At 41.8% G+C, this 20,179-nt stretch overlaps 1 protein-coding gene across 2 annotated transcripts; it reads left to right on the forward strand.

Annotated features, from left to right (window-relative positions):
* The first annotated feature begins 8,498 nt into the window (after positions 1–8,498).
* On the forward strand, positions 8,499–17,175 carry LOC111967530 (ERBB receptor feedback inhibitor 1). Of its 2 annotated transcripts, none has more exons than XM_023992622.2 (4): positions 8,499–8,726; positions 13,995–14,194; positions 14,804–14,886; positions 15,507–17,175. In XM_023992622.2, the coding sequence occupies exons 2-4, from the start codon at positions 14,043–14,045 to the stop codon at positions 16,688–16,690; spliced, it is 1,419 nt and encodes a 472-aa protein (XP_023848390.1). In that variant the 5' UTR covers positions 8,499–8,726; positions 13,995–14,042; the 3' UTR covers positions 16,691–17,175. The 2 variants fall into 2 exon arrangements, with proteins under 2 accessions (XP_023848390.1, XP_023848398.1); XM_023992630.2 differs by having other exon boundaries at positions 8,516–8,726; positions 13,995–14,206.
* Positions 17,176–20,179: the final 3,004 nt, after the last annotated feature.

Raw genomic sequence — 20,179 nt, forward strand, 5'->3', positions numbered from 1 at the left:
ACCAAAAGTCTGGGACCAAAAGGCTCCTGAACAGCTTCTACCCCAAAGCCATAAGACTGCTTTTCACTGCCTACCTACATGTACATAGTACTTCAAGAAATCACCTAACCAAACCTACATGTACATATTACCTCAATCAATCACCCCAACTACCTCGTACACTGACTCGGTCCCGTGCAAAATTGTGTTACTATTTTATTTGTATCTATTTGTTAATTGTCATACCTTTTAACTGCATTGTCTGGAAAGGGCTTGTAAGTAAGCATTTCACGATAACGTCTACACTTGTTGTATTCAGCACACATGACAAATAACATTTCATTTGATTTGACAATTCTACCCTTGGTGACAGTGTAATGGTATGATGTGTTTTCCAGTAACTCCCTCAGATTGTGTTCTGGAGACTAAACACACCCTGTGATCGAGGAGTGTATGCTCGCTCCACCCACTACTATTAAGCTTTGGGAGCACTCATAGACTTCAACAGAACACTGATGAAGAGTGATGCAATGGATGAGTCGCCCTTACCACTTTTCATCTTACCAAAATAGAAGTACCTGCTGTGTATGGTGGCGTACTCTGAAATCCCTCCTTTTCTCAGAAGTCTTCATACTAAAGAGGAAGTCGATTAATATCTGAGATAGCTGGAGCATTCAGAAGCATGGAGTCTGGTTTGCGGTAATGGATTAAAGTGTTGTAGTATGGTAATATTTACATTTTAGCGAGAGATGACAGCCTATTACTGGCTTTTGCATTGTGATTTGTTAAGTTTTCAAGGCAGAGGCTTGGAAGTGTCTGTGTGGGTCTGAACGGAGCCACTGTCCTGCCAAGATACATGAGAGGAGATGTGTCAGTCTCAGCCAGGGCCCTTGCCTTGCTCTCCTAACTGGGCTGACTGATCACAGAAATGTGCTTCAGACTGTCACTACACATGCTAGTTTCTCATCACCATTTATTACTGTACATGTTGGGAGAAACATTGATATACCCACATTCATGAAAATACTTTACAAGAGAAATATAACAAAAACGCTATATGGGCATGACAATGTGTAGGCTTACTCATTTATGGAGATTCCAGCTTGCCATAATAACAAAACTTTTATTTTATGCCAACCTATTAGTGCTGAGCGATTAGTGCTTTTCGATTTATGTGGGTTATGTGGGTTGAACGCTGTAATAACACAGAATAAAACAATTAATAAAAGTCTTATGATGGTAGTGACTGCTCATTACTGCTTATCAMCCATCATTTATTCACATTAATATACACAACTGACATATTGTAGTAAAGTACATTTGTTTCATTTGATGACATTATCACTATAGAGCTGCTGCCTAAATGCTGCCTATATCACTATTTTAGCAGTTCTTCAAAGTAAAGTATACATTTATGACTTCTGAATACCAACTATAAATAACTTAGACCAGGATTCCCCAACTGGTGGCCCTTGGGCTGAATTTGACCTCCAGTTTTCTGAGCTAAACAAAAAATAAYAATAATTGTTGGACATAAAAGACATGTGGACTACAGGAAACGGGGCTGTAGTGGAAAATACATTTTTGGGAAATCTGTTCCAAAGTATTCCCACGCATAATAGAGAGATATACAGTATGTGATCATATACAAATGTACACAAGGTTTTAAATGATTATGTTTTTGTCATATTATTTATTGCGGTCAATTTTCAGTCTACAAATAATTTGTAATTATTTTCCGGCCACCTGACCATCCGTTTAAGACAAAATCAGCCTGAGGCTGAATGTAGTTGATGATCCCTGACTTACATCATGTATTTTCAGGTAGAGATACCTCGCAAAGCAACTGCTCTCTATCCCTCTCAATTGAGCATTCTTCTGTCTCTTCTCGTAGCAGGCGTAAAATAAATACACAGACCAGACAAGTAGGCACACAATGGACTATGGTCATTGGCTAAACTATGTAGAATATTGGCCTGTTAGAAACTACAACTCCCTACTACATCACACAGTTCTGGCTTGAACTGATTTTTCTCTAGAGAAACTGCGCAATGTGTGCATTGAGCTCACAGAAAAAAATGAGCGAAATGGAATTCTAAAAAATTTAACTAACGTTGGTCAATTAGTTGTTTAAAAAACAAAAAAATACCAGAAATGTTGGTTAGTCGCTAAGAACTACAATCTATATATCAGTGTCCAATCAATGGCACCATTTCTGCTGTTTATTTCCAAGTAAACTTTGAATTCACAGTGAAAATACATATACGTAACAGGATTACCTCAACAGCTAGAGGTCATCAATCTGATGACCTCGATAGTGGATGAGTCATTTCCAGCTATGATGTTGCCTCCTTCTTTTCTATCTAACACACCCCACCCTTCCTGCTGGAGAGAAAGCTATTATAATCAGCTGTGAGAATGTAACGTCATTCCACATGAATATCCTGGTGTTGGAAAGGGTGAACCATATTGGGAAATTTCCTCAGGTTCAAAGGAAAGTGGGAAGCTATGAGTTCTGGCATTATTGGGGAGGATATGGCAGGGGATTTAACCTAACCATCAAATGCTATATGACATGTCTTTCATCTTGTAGAAAAGGTATCTGGCAGAGGAGTGCTGTGTCTGTGTGTAGGACCTGTTGAGTGCCAGTAGATTTGTCAGTACTTATTTTATATACTGTCCCAAGCCCTCTCTTCTCTGTGCTGCCTGCCTGTCCGCCTGACTGACTTTATAAGGAACTTCCTGTGTGGTGACATCACGCACGCACCAAAGTGAAGAGGGCTGCTTTGTTATGGGAGGGGAAAGGAGAGGGGCGGAGGCATGGAGTAATATTTAGCACACAAAGTTCTCCAGTTAATCCTATCCATTCAATTTATCTGTCCAATCTAGTCTTTTTTCATTTCATTCTCTTACACAGTACTATGTTTCTTCACTACACTCTAAAAATGAGGGGTTCAACAAGGGTTCTTCTAAGATCCTTTGAAGATCTTTGAAGAACCTTAGGGTTCTTGGCACTGAAGCTAAGCAGGGTTGGTCCTGGTCAGTCCTTGGATGGGAGACCAGGTGGTGTTGGAGGGCCAGTAGGGGGCACTCTTTCCTCTGGTCTAAAAAAAATATCCCAATACCCCAGGGCAGTGATTGGGGACGCTGCCCTTTGTAGGGTGCCGTGTTTCGGGTGGGATGTTAAACAGGTGTCCTGACTCTCTGAGGTCATTAAAGATCCCATGGCACTTATCGTGAGAGTAGGAGTGTAAACCCCGGTGTCCTGGCTAAATTCCCAAGCTATCCCTCAAACCATCACGGTCACCTAATCATCCCCGGCTTACATTGGCTCATTCATCCCCCTCCTCTCCCCTKTAACTATTCCCCAGGTCGTTGCTGTAAATGAGAACATGTTCTCAGTCAACTTACCTGGTCAATTTTTTTAAAGGTTTGTCCCTTTGTATGATCTAAATTGATATTGTTTTATGGTGATACCATCTATCTTTTGATATTTGTGCACATCTTTCTAAAACAGAAAATGGACACAATTCAATGGATATCAATCAACAAAGAGGTAAGAATATGTATGCAATAAGAATATGTTGAAGGCCAGCTGGATTGGGTGCAGATGACTGAACTGCTCACTTTTTGTGTCTGTGTATGCAGGTATACAGAGGAAGAGGCATACAAAGGTATGTGAATTGGTGTTGGTATGTTATGCAGATCACATGTACCATCCTCCTCCCTTACCTCTTCAATGAATATCCCATAGGMCTCTACATTATGGACAAGGTATGTGTATGAAAACAATTATCAAAACTTTTTGTTCCATTATCATTTACCACAAAAACCAAGGTATGAATACTGTCTTTCTTGTGCATGTTTTGTTAATCATCTGTATAATTACTATTTTTGGGATTCAAATACTTCACCCTCTTTACACCTCTGATGAATATAACAGGAAACCTGTTTGATCACCATGCACTGCAAAATCATTCTGGCTATGGATACGGAGAACATCAACACATTAACATCAACACAGAGGATATACCCATTGGACTTGGGGCTCTGCTGGGAGTTTACCTCATATTTGGATTTTTTTTATTCTGCTTTGTCACTAAAATCATAAAAAACACTGACATCTAAAATATTGTGTTATTGTTATGCCTATTATTAATAATATAATATTGGGGGGGGGGGGGGGGGCCCAAAAAAAGGTTATTGGATGATCCATCAAAAAGGGTTCTTCAAAGAACTTATGGGGGTTCCCCCACAGTTTCAATTTGAAGAACTCCTAAAGGATATTCCATATGAAATCACTGTAAATAGGTAATTCCAACAAAAGCTGTCAAAGTAAACAAAGCAATATGTATTTACTGTGCAGACTTGATTTTATGCAGTTACACAGAAATCATATGCAACACACAGCTCTCAAGCTCACCTTCATATCCACAAACACCCATGCAGTAATCTGATCTCACAACCCCACCATTCTCCTGCTGGCAACAACTGGCCTAAAGGAATTTAAAAAATGTCCTTGAAATTATAAAGGGGGATTAGAGAGAGCCTGGTCCATCCACGGGTAAATATCTAATGATAAGCCTGTTAAGTCCGGGGGCCAAGGCTGGCTATGGAGATTTACCAAGTCAAGCAATACGCACACTTTGTTCCCTCCACTCACCTCCAGTTTCTGTCTCTATTTAGTTAACAATGCACTTGTTTGTAGACATTGTATGACTTGCGTTTGGTTAACATGCATGGTTGTAGCTGGTTTGTTTAGCCTAGTTACACTACGTGAGTATGTGGACATCTGCTCGTCGAACATCTCATTCCAAAATCATGGGTATTAATATGGAGTTGGTCCCCCCTTTGCTGCTATAACGGTCTCCACTCTTCTGGGAAGGCTTTCAACTAGATGTTGAGACATTGCTGCGGGGACTTGATTCCATTCAGCCACAAGAGCATTAGTGGGGTCGGGCACTGATGTTGGGCGATTAGGCCTGGCTCACAGTCCGCGTTTCAATTCATCCCAAAGGTGTTTGATGGGGTTGAGGTCAGGGCTCTATGCAGGCCAGTCAAGTTCTTCCACACCGATCTCAATGAACCATTTCTGTATGGACCTCGCTTTGTGAACGGGGGCATTGTCATGCTGAAACAGGAAAGGGCATTCCCCAAACTGTTGCCACAAAGTTGGAAACACAGAATCGTCTAGAATGTCATTGTATGCTGTAGCATTAAGATTTCCCTTCACTGTAACTAAGGGGCCTATTCCGAACCATGAAAAACAGCCCGAGAACATTTTTTCTCCTCCACCAAAATGTACATTTGGCACTATGCATTGGGCAGGTTCTCCTGGCATCCGCCAAACCCAGATTCGTCCGATGGTGAAGCGTGATTCATCACTCCAGAAAACGCGTTTCCACTGCTCCAGAGTCCAATGGCGGCGAGCTTTACACCACTCCAGCTGACGCTTGGCATTGCACATGGTGATCTTAGCCTTGTGTGCGGCTGGTCGGCCATTGAAACCCATTTAATGAAGCTCCAGACAAACAGTTATTTTGCTGACAGAGGCTGTTTGGAACTCGGTAGTGAGTGTTGCAAGTGAGTACAGGCGATTTATGCGCTACGCGCTTCAGCACTCGGCAGGCCCATTCTGTGAGCTTGTGTGGCTTGTCACTTCTCGGCTGAGCCTTTGTTGCTCCTAGAGATTTCCACTTCACAATAACAGCACTTACAGTTGACCAGGACAGCTCTAGCAAGCAGAAATTTGACGAACTGACTTGTTGGAAAGCTGGCATCCTATGAAGTGCCACGTTGAAAGTCACTGAGCTCTTCAGTAAGGCCATTCTACTGCCAATGTTTGTCTATGGAGATTGCATGGTTGTGTGCTCGATTTTATACACCTGTCAGCAACGGGTGTGGCTGAAATAGCCGAATCCACTAATTTGAAGGGGTGTCCACATACCCTTGTTTATATAGTGTAGGTTGAACGGACACACACAAAGTTTATAATGGCCGGAGTTGTTCCAGCAGATATTCAAGCAGACAGAGAGATATAGTGTCCGACTTGAGTGACTGGTATGGGACATTAYGACCAGAGTAAAGTCTATAAAGGACATTTCTGTTGTTTCATCATCTGAGCTGCCCAGTCAATATTCTGACAAACACAGAACAGGTCCCAGGTAAACAGAAATGTCCACAGGCATCAGATAAGGAGCAACAGTCAGACGACGTGGACTCCATTCAGTTACCATGCAGGATAATATACTGCGGCGATAAGAGTGTTTCTCTGTGTGTTTGCTGAGGGTCGATCCACCTCAAAAAGCACAACAAAGAGGATTTCAACAGCCACCATCTCAGATTGTTCTGAAATTGTTTCTGTTGTTCAAAACAGATAAGATTAGCATTCTTGCAACATTAGTTTGTTGAAATATAATTGAATCTCTGAGAAATTAAGCTAATTGATTGCAGGATTCCTATAATATTGAATAAATATAGTACCTAACACCCGGTTTGGACCAAACTTTTTGCTAATAATGAGTTAGACATGAGGAATCCAAAGAAATAGTCAAAAGCCACCCACGGACCCCCCCCCCCCCMCACACACACACCCCATGGAAATTCCACCCCAACAATTAGTATTTAGTTTCACTTCTCTATGTTTGAGAAGYAGTATGGATAGCAGGAACAGCACCATCTAGTTGTCAAACCTGGTAATATAAGGATCTAGGATGGGACATAAACTCAACCACTTCAATTACAAATTTATCTGAACTGGGGCAAAAACCATCACCAAATTCACTGAGAATACATTACATAGGATGAAGAAACAATACTCTGAGCCGCATTTCCATACTACTTGTCAAACATAAAGAACTGATACTACTGTATATACTTGTTGGGGTGGGATTGGCATAGGGTGTGGGAGGTCCGTGGATGGCTTTTGACCACTTCTTCGGATTCCTCATGTCTTACTCATTGTTAGGAAAAAGTTTGGCCCAAATCGGATGTTGGGTACTATAATTATTTAATAGTATATGAATCCTATACACTTGGGTGCAATCAAGTAGCTTAATTTCTCAGAGATCAAAATAAATTTCAACAAACTAATGTTTCCGGGATGCTTATCTGTTTCCAACTACAAGAACACTTTCAGAACAATCTGAAATGGTGGGTGTAATGGTTTGCTGAAATCGACATGGAACGACCCTGTGCCTACCTCCTTATCTCCACTGGAGACATCCGTATTACCTAAACCTACTCCTCCTCTCTGTCTCCCCTCAGCTTTGTGTGTGAGCGTTTACATTCATTTTGTCTTTGTTCCAAAGAGTCTAGCTGGAAACGATAAAGCACAGCTACAAACAGAGTGTTGATAAAGTCTATGGTACATCCAGAATAAGACTGACAGAGGTATGTGTGTGTTGTATTCTCTGTGCTATGCAGTTGTGTTCAGACAGGTTAAGATTCAGTCTGGGTCCTCAAACAACCTCTGTCTGCCCAGGGACTGCCAGGGATCAGCCAGTGTGGCGTCACACAAAGCCATGAGCACAGAACAGCTCATTTAATCCCTACCTGAGTTGCTAACAAAAATTATCCTTATCTTCATGTTGTAATGCAAAATGCAATTTAGCCAACTTACCGTACAATATGTATTCCCCTCTCTCCAGTCCAACTAATACAAAAGTGTAAGACTACGGTCTCCAAAGGCCACAATTTGTGCTGTATTTATTTGTTATTGATAAGCACTTTAAACACTTACTCCCAGCATAATCTGTAAAACCTAAAATACTGCAACATACAATAAAATGTACAACACTCAAGGACTGTAGATAAAACTGACTTTTGTTATGTCAGATGATAGTGTAGCCCAGGGATTTTCAACTCTTACGCTATGAGGTCCGGAGCCTGCTGGTTTTCTGTTCTACCTGATAATTAATTACACACACCTGGTGTTCCATGTCTAATTCAGTCCCTGATTAGAGGGGAACAATGAAAAAATGCACTGGAACTGACTTTGAGGTTCAGAGTTCAGTTTGAAGGCCACTGTAGCCTACTGTACAGTAAAGGGGTGGCAGGTAGCCTAGTGGTTAGGGGGTTTGACTAGTAACCGAAAGGTTGCAAGATCAAATCCCTGAGCTGACAAGGTGAAAATCTGCGCCTGAGCACGGTAGTCAACCCACTCTTCCTAGGCCGTCATTGAAAATAAGAACTTGTTCTTAACTGACTTGTATAGTTAAATAAAAGTTTTTTAATAAAGCAATCACACAATTTTAATCAATGTGTACCAACTATTAATTACACAAAATATCTGTAAATGTATAATTCTTAGTGAAGCCTGCAAAACACATATAGCCGCATAAATTATTTTAGGTATGCATATACATTATTCATGTAAAGTGAAACATATTATCTTCATCAATAGTCGACTGTGCAGGTGTTGTGTGTGCAGGCCGCTAAATGGAAAGCTGTGTCTTTAAGAGTTGGGTGAAAGGCGGAGCCAGAGTATATTCTTGTAGCGTGGTGGAGCTTAAAAGAACATCACTCACAACAATAGTATTTATTGAGTAGTGTCTCAGAACAGAAAGAATAGTTACTGTACCAAATGCGTTGTACTTTATTTCTGCTCAGTACAATAGCAGACTGAAGCTTGTAAATTGGGCTATACTAACGTCTACTGCAAAACAACACGGGAAGTAGAACTGTCGCCAGAAGAGGATTCTTAACGTTTCTAAGTAACAGCTGAGGGAAAACTGCGAGGTTGTAAGGTGAGCTCTAAAAACATCTTGATTTGCAGTGACGTGTGTGTGTGTGTGTGTGTGTGTGTGTGTGTGTTGATGACGGCAGCAGGGTTGATGCAATCTCTTATCTCAGCCGGTACATTGTATTCCGCCGTTATAATATCTTTATAATACTGCTATGCCTTTTCATACTAAACACTACTATACAATATGTTAATCTATTCAAGGTTGGAACAACTTGTTCTCCCTGTATAGCTAAAATTAGGCCTGCGCTTTTAATTCCAGTATGTGACAGCGATTTGGTTCTTTATAGAGACCAAATCAGTCACATACTGGAATTAAGTGTAGGACCCATGTCCTGTAAATACAATACCGATATATAACTGTACTGATTTGGAGTGAAAAGTTGATAGTTGCATATCGGTATATTATTTTTTGCGATATATATATCGCAATATTATTTTTAACGATATTACTGTTGTTTTTGCGCTAGTCAGCTGTACCTGCACCAAAACTGCAGTATTTTGTTTTGCTTTAGCTTGCTCTCCATCTTTTAAAATCTTGAGCCAATATGTTTTCAGCACTTTTATTTCCGTGACGGATCAAAACTCGTTTTCTCATGGCTCTTTCTTGTCCATGTGCAGCAGACATATAGTGAGCAATATGTTTGGAACAGCGAATCGCAATAAAATCACAGTATGGAATAGCATTCATACAGAATCGCGAAACCTATAGAATCGCTATACCTATCGAATCGGCAGCTAAGTATCATGATAATATTGTATCGTGAGGTCCCTGGCAATCGCCCGGCTTACTGACGATGTCAAGAATCAAGAAGTGATGGATCCTTATTTCATCAGTTACTTGAGATTGGAAAAAACGTATATTATGGAGTGAGCCACCTACTTTTAAACTCGAACAATCAATCCTGTAAAGCAAGGGGGTGTGTGCACTGTTTGCTTGCAGCACAGGTAGAGCGGGTATGGTTGCTCGGGAAACCGCTGCATTGATGTCGTAAGTGGGGTGTGAACCTCTTCTTTCTATGTTTTTCTGTGCCTAATGTCGCTGTGTATAATAAGGTTATGTCCCGAAATGTTACCATATAGGGCTCTGGCCGAAAGTAGTGCACTGTAGGGAAAATGTGTGATTTATCAGATGTGCACAAAGTTCTCATGTTAGTGTGTAGCATATATGGTGTGTAAAACCATACCTCTTGGCCTGGAGTGACTGTGCTGAGCTCGAATAGGCCTGTGTATTACTCTTTTGATAGTACGCTATGTATGTCAAATAGAGATGGTCATCATCACAAGTGTGTGTACCACACCTCTTGTCTTCCCACACAACAAAAAATCCTCTGCTCTTTGAAATAATTTGCCTGCAATGTTCCCATTCATTATTTCTCCATGACTACCACATGTGTTTAATCCTGGTGTTGCCTCTAAATACACTAGTAAACTGATCAAACGCACATCCTTAAGTGGGGTGCAGGGCCGAAAAAGGTTGGTATAAAATAAATGGAGCCCTCACACTCGTAAGCGCCACCACGTACCTTTATTCAAACAAACAACGTTGAAGTGATCTGACAAAGTTTCTTGCAGGATCTAAACATGTATTTTTTGTGAATAAAGGTACATGGTGAAGCTTATGAGTGTGTGGGCTCTATTTCTTTTAAGCCTCTAAATAAACAAAATGTAAACTATGGTTGTAACGGAACTCTAATTCCTCCTCGGACGAGGAGAGGAGAGAGGGATCTGAAGACCAATGTGCAGCGAGGTATGATGCCATAATGATTTATTAACAAGACGAAACTAAACACACGAAGAACACTTGATAATTTTACAAAACAACAAAACGATGAAGACAGACCTGRACACGAACTTACATATAACGTGAAGAACGCAWKAACAGGTACACGACTACAAACAAACGCTACAGTCCCGTGTGGCACGAACATACATACAGACACAGGAGACAACCACCCACGACAAACAATGTGAAACAACCTCCCTATGTATGTCTCTCAATCAGAGGAAAACGAAAACACCTGCCTCTGATTGAGAGCCATACAAGGTCAATTAAACCTGACACTTAACATAGAACAAACACAGACTGCCCACCCAGCTCACGTCCTGACCCACTAAACACAACAATACAAAAGGAAAACAAGGTCAGGAACGTGACAATGGTTAACCAGTGCCAGGATGAACTTTTTGCACCTGTTGCCAGAGGAAGTGCGAGCCYCTCAGAGTTCATTATCAAGGATCAAGTTGCGTACTATCCCCTCCGAACTGAATCCAGGGCCCTGGGCAAGGGATGGGAGAGATGCCATGTTGGGCAATTTGGCCTGAGCTGATGTCCTGGGCTGTTGTTCCAGAGCTTTGTTTCTGGATGACCAGCTGTCTGGGCAGCACATCAATCTGTCCATTCTCTAGAACTGCTGAGTTCTTAAAGGACCATGGATATGTTCTTACTTCTTGATGATGGATGGCTGAYGATAGATAGATATTGTTCTGGCCATGAATTTATTGTACATACAAACCACAACACGCATTGACTGAACTATTCCTCCATATGATCAGCTGTAAATGGCATAGACCTCTGTGAAGTTATGGTCTCCATCAGTTGAGCAGAGATGACCCTTAGTCCCCCAGATTAGGTCTAGCCACTCTACCCAAAGGAAGTCAGCGGCTGTTGTGTGATGCACTCATTCCCCTCTTTCTGGCCACAGGTTCCTAATTAAAGGTCATGTCACCAGAATAAGTTTATGGTCTGTATGTAGGGCAGCCCAGCCCCCAAAGTGACTCCTCTTAGCAACACTCTATGCAGGTTTTATTGTCTTCTCAGGAATTCAGCATTCTGTGTTGATCTTGCCAACCCCATTGTCACACCTCTGAGAAGCAGAGGTTCTGTTGTGATTACATCATGTAGGTCTGATATCTGGAGGTTAAATTTACAGTAATACTATTGGTCAACAGCTCAGATTTTTAATCCAAACAACTCAGATGCTTATAAAATGGTATTCGATTAATTGTTCTTCCTCTTATGTTCCTGACTTTCTGTGGTGAGATACCTACACTCTTTATCGCTCCCTCTCGTGAGCTATGGGCCATGGCACACACCATGGTTTCTTTGTCTCTCTCTCTAACCATGCTTAGAATAAGTAAGGGATAAACGCCAATGTTCTGTACATTACCTTGGAAATAATGTACAATGCAGCAGAGTTCATTTTTCTAAGGCAATGTACAGAACGGAGGTGTTTATCCCGCTTATACCACAGTTGCCAAAGAAAGCACTCATTTACCAGTAGGCATACCTTTGTTTCGTTGATATTTTCATAGGCAAATTCATACTTATCTTTTGGTTGCTAGAGACGCAACCCAGTCGTTCGTTCGATTAGTTTGATTTGATATTGATGGATGCGACCCAGTTCTTATTCCTTGCTTGCTGCTAGCTAACCAACTAGTTACGGCTATACAGTCACGACCTCTGCAGCCAGAATAACTGCAAAGTTTATTCCGTTGCGTTTGTTTAAGATGTTTATCCCGCTTATCCCACAGTTGCCAAAGAAAACAATACTATAATCACATTTACCGGTAGAAATAAAACATTTTAATTTATATAAGCAAATTCATACTTTCATCTTTTGTTTGCCAGTCGTTTGTTCTTTATGTTCCGTTGACATGCTCGCTGGCAACGTTCTTATTCTTTGCTTGCTAGCTACGGCTAACACAGTCATGAACTCTGCAGCCAGAAGCTAGCTAAATAGTTTGTTGCTAGAAAACCTAACAATATAATAAGCAAATGAAAAAATATAAGTTGCTGAAAACAGCTGGTCAAACTAGAAACGTGGGAGTATTTTACAGCATAGTGCCACTTGCGTCATGACTGCAACAGTAGGGACCAGAGAAATTCATGTTCACCGAGTTAGGTCATCAGATGCTCCAAAAATGTCTATGCACAAATCAATGCTAGCTAGCTACATTTTTTTCCTCGTTAGACCTGCGTTTCAAATGTATCTAATTTCCGTTTGTGTGGTTGTTGGTTTAGCTTTCTGTAACTTTGTAGCAAGTACAGTCTGCATGTGTAGGCGCTTATTGCGTCATGATTGCAAGGTGTCCCGACATTTTTTCCAACTGTGCCGTTAACTGGTTTTAATGGCCATTCTAGAATGCCCTTCTAACAATCAGAAACGAGTATTCAACAATGCTGTGGTATAATGCGTTGTAACGTTTGTTAATGCTTTAACTTAAGCTTTATGACTTTTGTGAATACATTCATTTTACAAAATAAATAACTTGTATTTAGAATTCCATTCTCAGATATTTCTTCATTGCCTATTACTGTAACTATTGCATATTGCTAATTATCTTAATGGAGTCAGATAAACATTTTAATAGGCTAATTGCTTAATCTTATTCCAATCACATGTGAGGTATATACAATGTATAATATCATACTTATCAAATATTACTGCCCACTACACAGACATAAAACACCAATGTGTCGTGATGGAATGACAGTTACTGGCCATTACTCATCTGACCTGGGATGAATGAAGACTGAATACATTGGAACATTTAGTTAATAATGTGCTGGTGTTCTTTTTTTTACACTTTGTTCTGCATATATGACTTGATTTCCTCCCTCTGAACCTTGCTTGCATTGTTTAGTCAGCCCTGACACACATTTGACATGACTCGAACATCCAGGTCATCTGACATTGGGAGTGCTTGCAACACCAGGCATATCTCTGGTTACAGGAACAGTCTCATTTAAAAGAGATCTCTTGCAGTCAGAGCTACCTGTCTGCTGGGACTCAATCAACACTCTGCTGTTGTAAAAAGACACTGTCATTGGTTTGGTTAAAAAATCAGCCATGATGTTGGGGGGCCCCCAGATAGCATATTATGGCAAAATGTGTAGAATTAAAGGAAATTAGTTTTAAAACTGAAAMATTCTCTCTCAGACTCATGGCAAAATGTGTACAATAGCAGAACATTTGCTTTAAAATGTCAAATTGGCCTCATGAAATAGTGTGAACAATAACATGAGATGAGTTATAAAACAGCACATGTTTTGCTTTTTAACTGGATTTCCTTTTTTCTGATACTTGGAGAAAGCTTTTAACTGGAGATGTTCTGATATTGACTAACTACAACAGCAGAGGATTGTCTCATGTTGGTGGAAATGTGTCAATGAACATAAAGAGGATATCTAATTGTGCTTTTATTACCGGTTCCTGCCTTGGACCCCCTTCACTTTCACTCATGTTCCTGCCTCTTGTCTGTGTTACAGGTCCAGCAGTAGCAGCCAGCTGGGCGAGCCGAGTGTTTCCTGGCTTTGATGCGACCCAATTGTGCCTGGAGCATGTGCACAGCGGGCCTGACTGCCCAGGAGATCTGTTTACCTGCAGACAGCCCCTTCCTGCGGGCCAGTCACTGTCTCAGCATGGCTGGAGCCAAGCCCTCATGGAGCCACCGCCATGAGCTGGACAAGTAAGTCCCCATGTGAGTCCTTAGTTACAAGAAGAACATGTTTTATTAGTTCATAGATGCCTTAAAGAAGTCAATACAACTCAACCAAAACATTGGAATTTCCATGGAAAAGGGCTGTTGGGAAAGATCCCAAATCTACATTTAGGCTATTGTTTGTAACATCAGAGTATAATGCTTGTATGGATGTTAACCCCAACACATGTTCATGTCATCTTCACCAATCAACTGCATTACCCTTAGAAACGATTTTGACTACCACCACCGATTTCTGTATGCTAACCAGCTTTACAAACGGGAGTTAACATTTAGCAGTCACTTCTTCTAGACCTGAAAACTTCTAAATGTTATGCAGCGAAATAGGCAAATATATCAAAATCGGACTTAAGTAACCACATTGTGGGCCTGTTACAATACGAATATCCACTTTGTTAGATCAGGTTTGTTGAATGTGCGCCAATCTGGTCCATAACGCGGTCTGCGTTCCATTAACCCCTTAAACGCATCTATATTTTACTAAGTGTATTCCTGCAGGGATGGTTGGAATTGCTATAACTACATGTACAGTATCTGGGACAATTACTCAACTATGTGCATCATACCTTTTTACAGCTTGTACTTCAGTATGGATCCAGCACCAACAGAATACAACTTTCGATTTCAGCAGCAGGTGCCACCATCGCTCAATTCTGAGAGTAAGTACAGGACCCAGCCACTGTAGATTCTATTTCTATGTTACCAACCACCACTTACACCCACAGTCCTTCCTTTTGCCCTCTGCCTTATACACAGCCTTACAAGGAGGGATTTAATACCATGTCTCTGAGCCAACTGATGGAGGTTTTCTTGTTTCTATAAGAATAGAGAGCCAGAATGCTGGCTTCCCAGGATCTGCTTGAAGTATATCCTGGGGAATGTTTAACCAACCAACCAATCATACTGTATATTATGTGCATACTACTTATGCTAGTTATTACTCTTTTCTTCTACTTTTTATTACTACTTGTTCTTTTTTTACTTTTGTATTTGGCATTTGATTCTTGACTGATGTTATTGTACTGCATTGTTGAGGAGCGTCAGCAAGTAAGTATTTCACTGTACCGTGTGCATGTGACCAAAACTAGGTGCTTTCAAGTAATTACCGTAATGTGTGTCTCTCTGACCTCCACACTTCCAGGAACCGTTTAACCTAGGGACCATGCTAGGAGCCTGGCTAAAGTTAATTAGTGGTGCACTATGGTTGTAACTTTCTTTGGTAGTTACCAAATGCTGATATTTTGATTGAATTGGTTTTCTAACCACCTTCTCCCTGCAGGACAGAAACATAGCCCTGGTGCACAGTGGTTACCCCCAAAGAAGTCCCGTCCCACTCATCTGTCCCTGTCATCCAGCATTGAGCCCTCCACCCCTAGCCCTGCTGAGGATGACCARGTGGTCCCGTCCTTCCAGAGGTTGTCTGTGTACGAACACTGCAGTCCCCCCCACACACCTAGCCGGGGGGCCAAACCCCTGCCTCCTCTCCCTGGGCGGGCAGACCTTTCCCCTGACCAGGCCATGGACAATGAGGTGGAGTTCTTCACCAGTTCAGATGACCAACGCTGCTTGGTGCCTGAGCAGTGTCACCCCAAACCCTCTGCCTTTCGCTATGGAGCCCCCAGCCGCAGGAGCTTCAGGGGCTGTGGGCAGATTAACTATGCCTACTTTGAGGGACCTGCGGGGCAGCAAAGACAACAGGAACAGAAGGAGCAGCAGCGGGTACAGGAACAACAGCGGGTACAGGAACAACAGCGGGTACAGGAACAACAGCGGCAACAGCACGAGCAGCAGGAACAGCAACAGAGGTTGGAGCAGGAGGTGCGGGAGCAAGCAGAGCAGCAGCCAGTGTGTCCCAGACAGCAGGACCGAGCCCAGAGGAAGCTGCGGCGCTCTCACTCCGGCCCTGCTGGCTCCTTCAACAAGCCCACGTCGCTGCGCCTGCCCTGTCACCACCGCCACACTCAGGGCATGGACAAACCAATGGTGCCCCCCCGCGTGCCCATCCCCCCACGGCCCATCAAGACTGCAGACTACCGCCGCTGGTCAGCCGAGGTGTCGTCTGGGGCATATAGTGACGAGGACAAGCCCCCCAAGGTGCCCCCCAGGGACCCTTTGTTGTCTCAAGGCAGCTCCCGTACCCCCAGCCCCAAGAGCCTCCCCTCGTACCTTAACGGTGTTATGCCCCCCACACAGAGCTTTGCCCCAGACCCTAAGTACGTGAGCTGGGGTTTACAGAGGCAGAACAGTGAGGGGTCTCCCTGCATCCTGCCTGTCATGGAGAACGGCAGGAAGGCCAGCACCACACACTACTTCCTGCTCCCACAGCGGCCGGCCAACCTGGACAAACTTTACCCGGAGAAGATACTCCAGGATGTGGACTGCCCGGCAGGTCGCAGTAGAGGGGCTTCAGACCCAGAATGGGATTGTCAGACCAAGAGGAAAGTACAGGTGGATTTAGTTTGACCCGGAGGAGACAAATTAGGGAAGGACTCCAGTGGACACGCGCAATTAACCACTGGGGACACAGTGCCTCAGGATGCTGAGGCCTTCAAACACTTACTGCTGCTTTAACACTGACGACTTTGGTAGTTTTTACCTCGCTATTCTAAAAACAGGGTATTTGATATACCATTTACAGTTACTGGGACTTTAGGAACTGCAACTACAACAAAGATGCATGATCTAAATGTTGTCTCTAACTATTGAGTGTGTGGGTAATATGTAACCATTTTTAGAGTTCTTTTTATATGATTTAATATTTTAGTACAATGAGTATATGTAAATGTTTTTCTGATACAGTGGTGCAGTTAGCGTATAAGCTGCCTCAAGTTCTCAGTTGTGTGTGTGTCACATGTATAGGATGTTTTGTGAGGTGTATGTTGTTTTTGATATTGCTTTTGTGTCTCAGAACTTGGGGACAAAGGGTCAGTAAAGCAATCATTATCTCGTATTGCATATATGAAGTCTAAAGAAGAGGCCAATGTATTGAAACCCTTTATGAAGGATTCTCCACCCACATCCCCACTCTAACTCCTATTATGTATAAGCATGAATATAGGAATGCACATATGTTTCCTGCCTTGTTGATATTTCAGTCTTACTCAGGCCACTATGTTTATGAATGGAAGTGTATTTCTGTGTTTCCCTCACTGGACATACACTCTGTACCAGTGGGAGAGTGGAATAATGGTATGCCTATCTCCAGTGGAATGTCTAGTGCAGTTTGTACTTTGTACGCGTGGTGCAACTGTGTTTGTGTTTTCCCTGCTGATTTTGTGACTTTTCTACCATATCGTAGAAAACTAGGTTAACAATATTTGTTACTGTTCTCTGCCTGTTTTCAGCACTGCTGCCAAATACACGGTTGTAAAGAGAGTCCTCCCTAACCCTTATGCTACTTTCAGTGTCCAGGTCATTTTGTGTTGCACAAAAATGTGCCTGTTGAACATATGTGAATGTATGATTTTCTTACTGTTTGGGCAGCTCAGTAGCTGGTCAAGCTGTGAGTCATTGTCTGTCACTAATTGTCTTCAAWACTACCTCCCAATGACAATACAAATCAATATATACCCAAAAACCTTGTGGAACGTAATCCTAAAATAATTTAAAATGAAACCTCTAAATTGAAACTGAAACATTGCCAAATATTTCTCAAAYGCCCTTAGTGAAAATATGAAGTGTATTAAAATCCAAACCACTACTTCACTAACCATAGACCATTTACCATATTACAGAATGACCGGACCTTTCCTTTGACAATATTTCGACTACACCAAGTGATCGTGGATCCCAGAGACGTTGGGCTCACCTGATAACATAGACATATTACGCTTGACTGTGTGGGGCTTACCTACCTGAAACAGACTTTCCTGTTCTGCTAATGCATTCCTGCCTGACATGATTGCAGTGGGTGTGGTCCAGAGACTTTGGCTGCTGGCGGCCAGGAAATGATATGGATTTTATTGTAATAGATTATTCAAGAACCATAATGATGACATAGTGAATTTAGCAAGTGCATCGAAGTAACCCTGGATATAAAACATGGTGGTTGAATTGGATAGCAGATTAGCTCTACAGTCAAATGGTCACTTAAGTACATTTTCCCTCAAAGGGAAAACAAACCTAGTAGAGGCCATGTCGTTTTATATTTAATGTATAATACATTGTTTACATTGTACACTGATATGTTATTTAATCTTAACCTATTCCCATGTCATTTAATCTTAACCTATTCCCATGTCTTATCAGAAACAATGAAATCAAATGAAGACTAGTTCATTGAAAATAATTGACATCTGCTGTGGTGAAACAAATGCACTGGGAGTAAAGAACATGATGCTGTGTTTATTTAATATAAATACACTAGTCATTATGAATATTTGATCAATGTATCAGTCTTTTAAAGGGAAAAATAAAATGACTTATTTATGAATCGGCCTTTGTTCTGTACTCTGTTGAATGGTGTGAGATGAACTCTGATTCAGCTGTTTGGCCTGTTTTATCACCCCCACCCACACCCTCGTGCAGTGCCTCATTACAGTTGGCTGCAGTCCAAACACACAGCAGAGCGACTTATTCAGACAGGTATACATTACCTTCCCCTTCCTGGTTGGAAGTATGACTCTCCCCCCCGGCTACCTGTTGAGCAACTCAGAGGCCAGGTAACCTGGTTCCTCAGGTCTTCAGTGCTTCATGTTGCCTTGTTTCACTGAGTCCATAGCTTGAATGATGACTGGAAAAGTTATCTTATTTGAAAAGATTTGTCAGTGCAGTTACTCATTTTTATAGTACAGGACAGCTATGCACACAGAGCAGGACTGAAATCATTAGCCAAATCCAATATAGGGTGCGGTCACCTGCTCAACATTATTCTTATACAGTACATTTGTTATTGTCTCTGGAAAGGGTAGCTCATAAATTACCATTCCTTTTTGCTGTAAGCATTTAGTATTATGGTCAATTGACGGTGATGGTGCTGTGTCCTCTGAGAGGAACAAAAGGCAGCAGTGTGATCTAGGCCACCTGCCAGCTCTTTCACCTAGCTCTCGCTCAGGTGAGCTGCTACGCAACAGCATGGACGGTGGCCATGGCAACAGATGGTGACAAGGGCTATCTATTTAAATGGTGGTCCCAAATGGGGACAGTAAAGCGCAAGTACACAAAATCAAGACGAAGAGCAATAATGAATCTGGTCTGTGTGACGCATTTGTGAATTCATGCAAGAAAAACGTACATTAACCACAAGAAACATCACACAAACACGACAGGAACATGCAGGGGATGCAGGGGTCAGTGTTCATTTTCTTAACCATGTTCTACCTCAAGGCTGACAAAGTGTGAGATTTACCCAATGGAACAATCTCCCACTTTTTATGGCAGCTATTATTAAAATAAATATATATATATATAACCTTTGTGGTTTTGCCTGCAGATGTCTGTGACAAATATTGCAGTGTGGTTGCAATGTCTGAATGTCCTCTAAGTCTACAGCAAGATTATAAATGTCTGGTTATAGTCTGTGGTAGAGACAACATTATGGCTGTTTTCTATCGATGTGGGGGAGAGGGAGGGGTCAAATAAAACATCGATTTAAAAAGGGTCCATCGAATGTTGTAGTGTTTTAGATGCAAAAACTGTCATGTTTGAATCATAGACTTTCATCTATGTCTATACAAAACTGAAACAACATGATCAAAGGAATAAACAGGATTCAAAAGATAAAAAGGCAGAGTGAAATACCAGCTTGAATAATGCTTCAGATTGGATACAGTATAAGAGCCCAGAGAATGCATCACATTGGCAGTACTGGCACAGACGGCACAAAATGCTACCTGTCCCTCTACTTCCAATACTCTGTAGGCTATCAGCAGTAATACCCAGAGGGAATTAAAGGGAAAGGGGATACCTGTCAGTTGTACAACTGAATGCATCTCTGAATCAGAGAGGTGCGGG

This window comes from Salvelinus sp. IW2-2015, linkage group LG1 (genome assembly GCF_002910315.2).
Source record: "Salvelinus sp. IW2-2015 linkage group LG1, ASM291031v2, whole genome shotgun sequence".
Lineage (NCBI taxonomy): Eukaryota > Metazoa > Chordata > Actinopteri > Salmoniformes > Salmonidae > Salvelinus > Salvelinus sp. IW2-2015.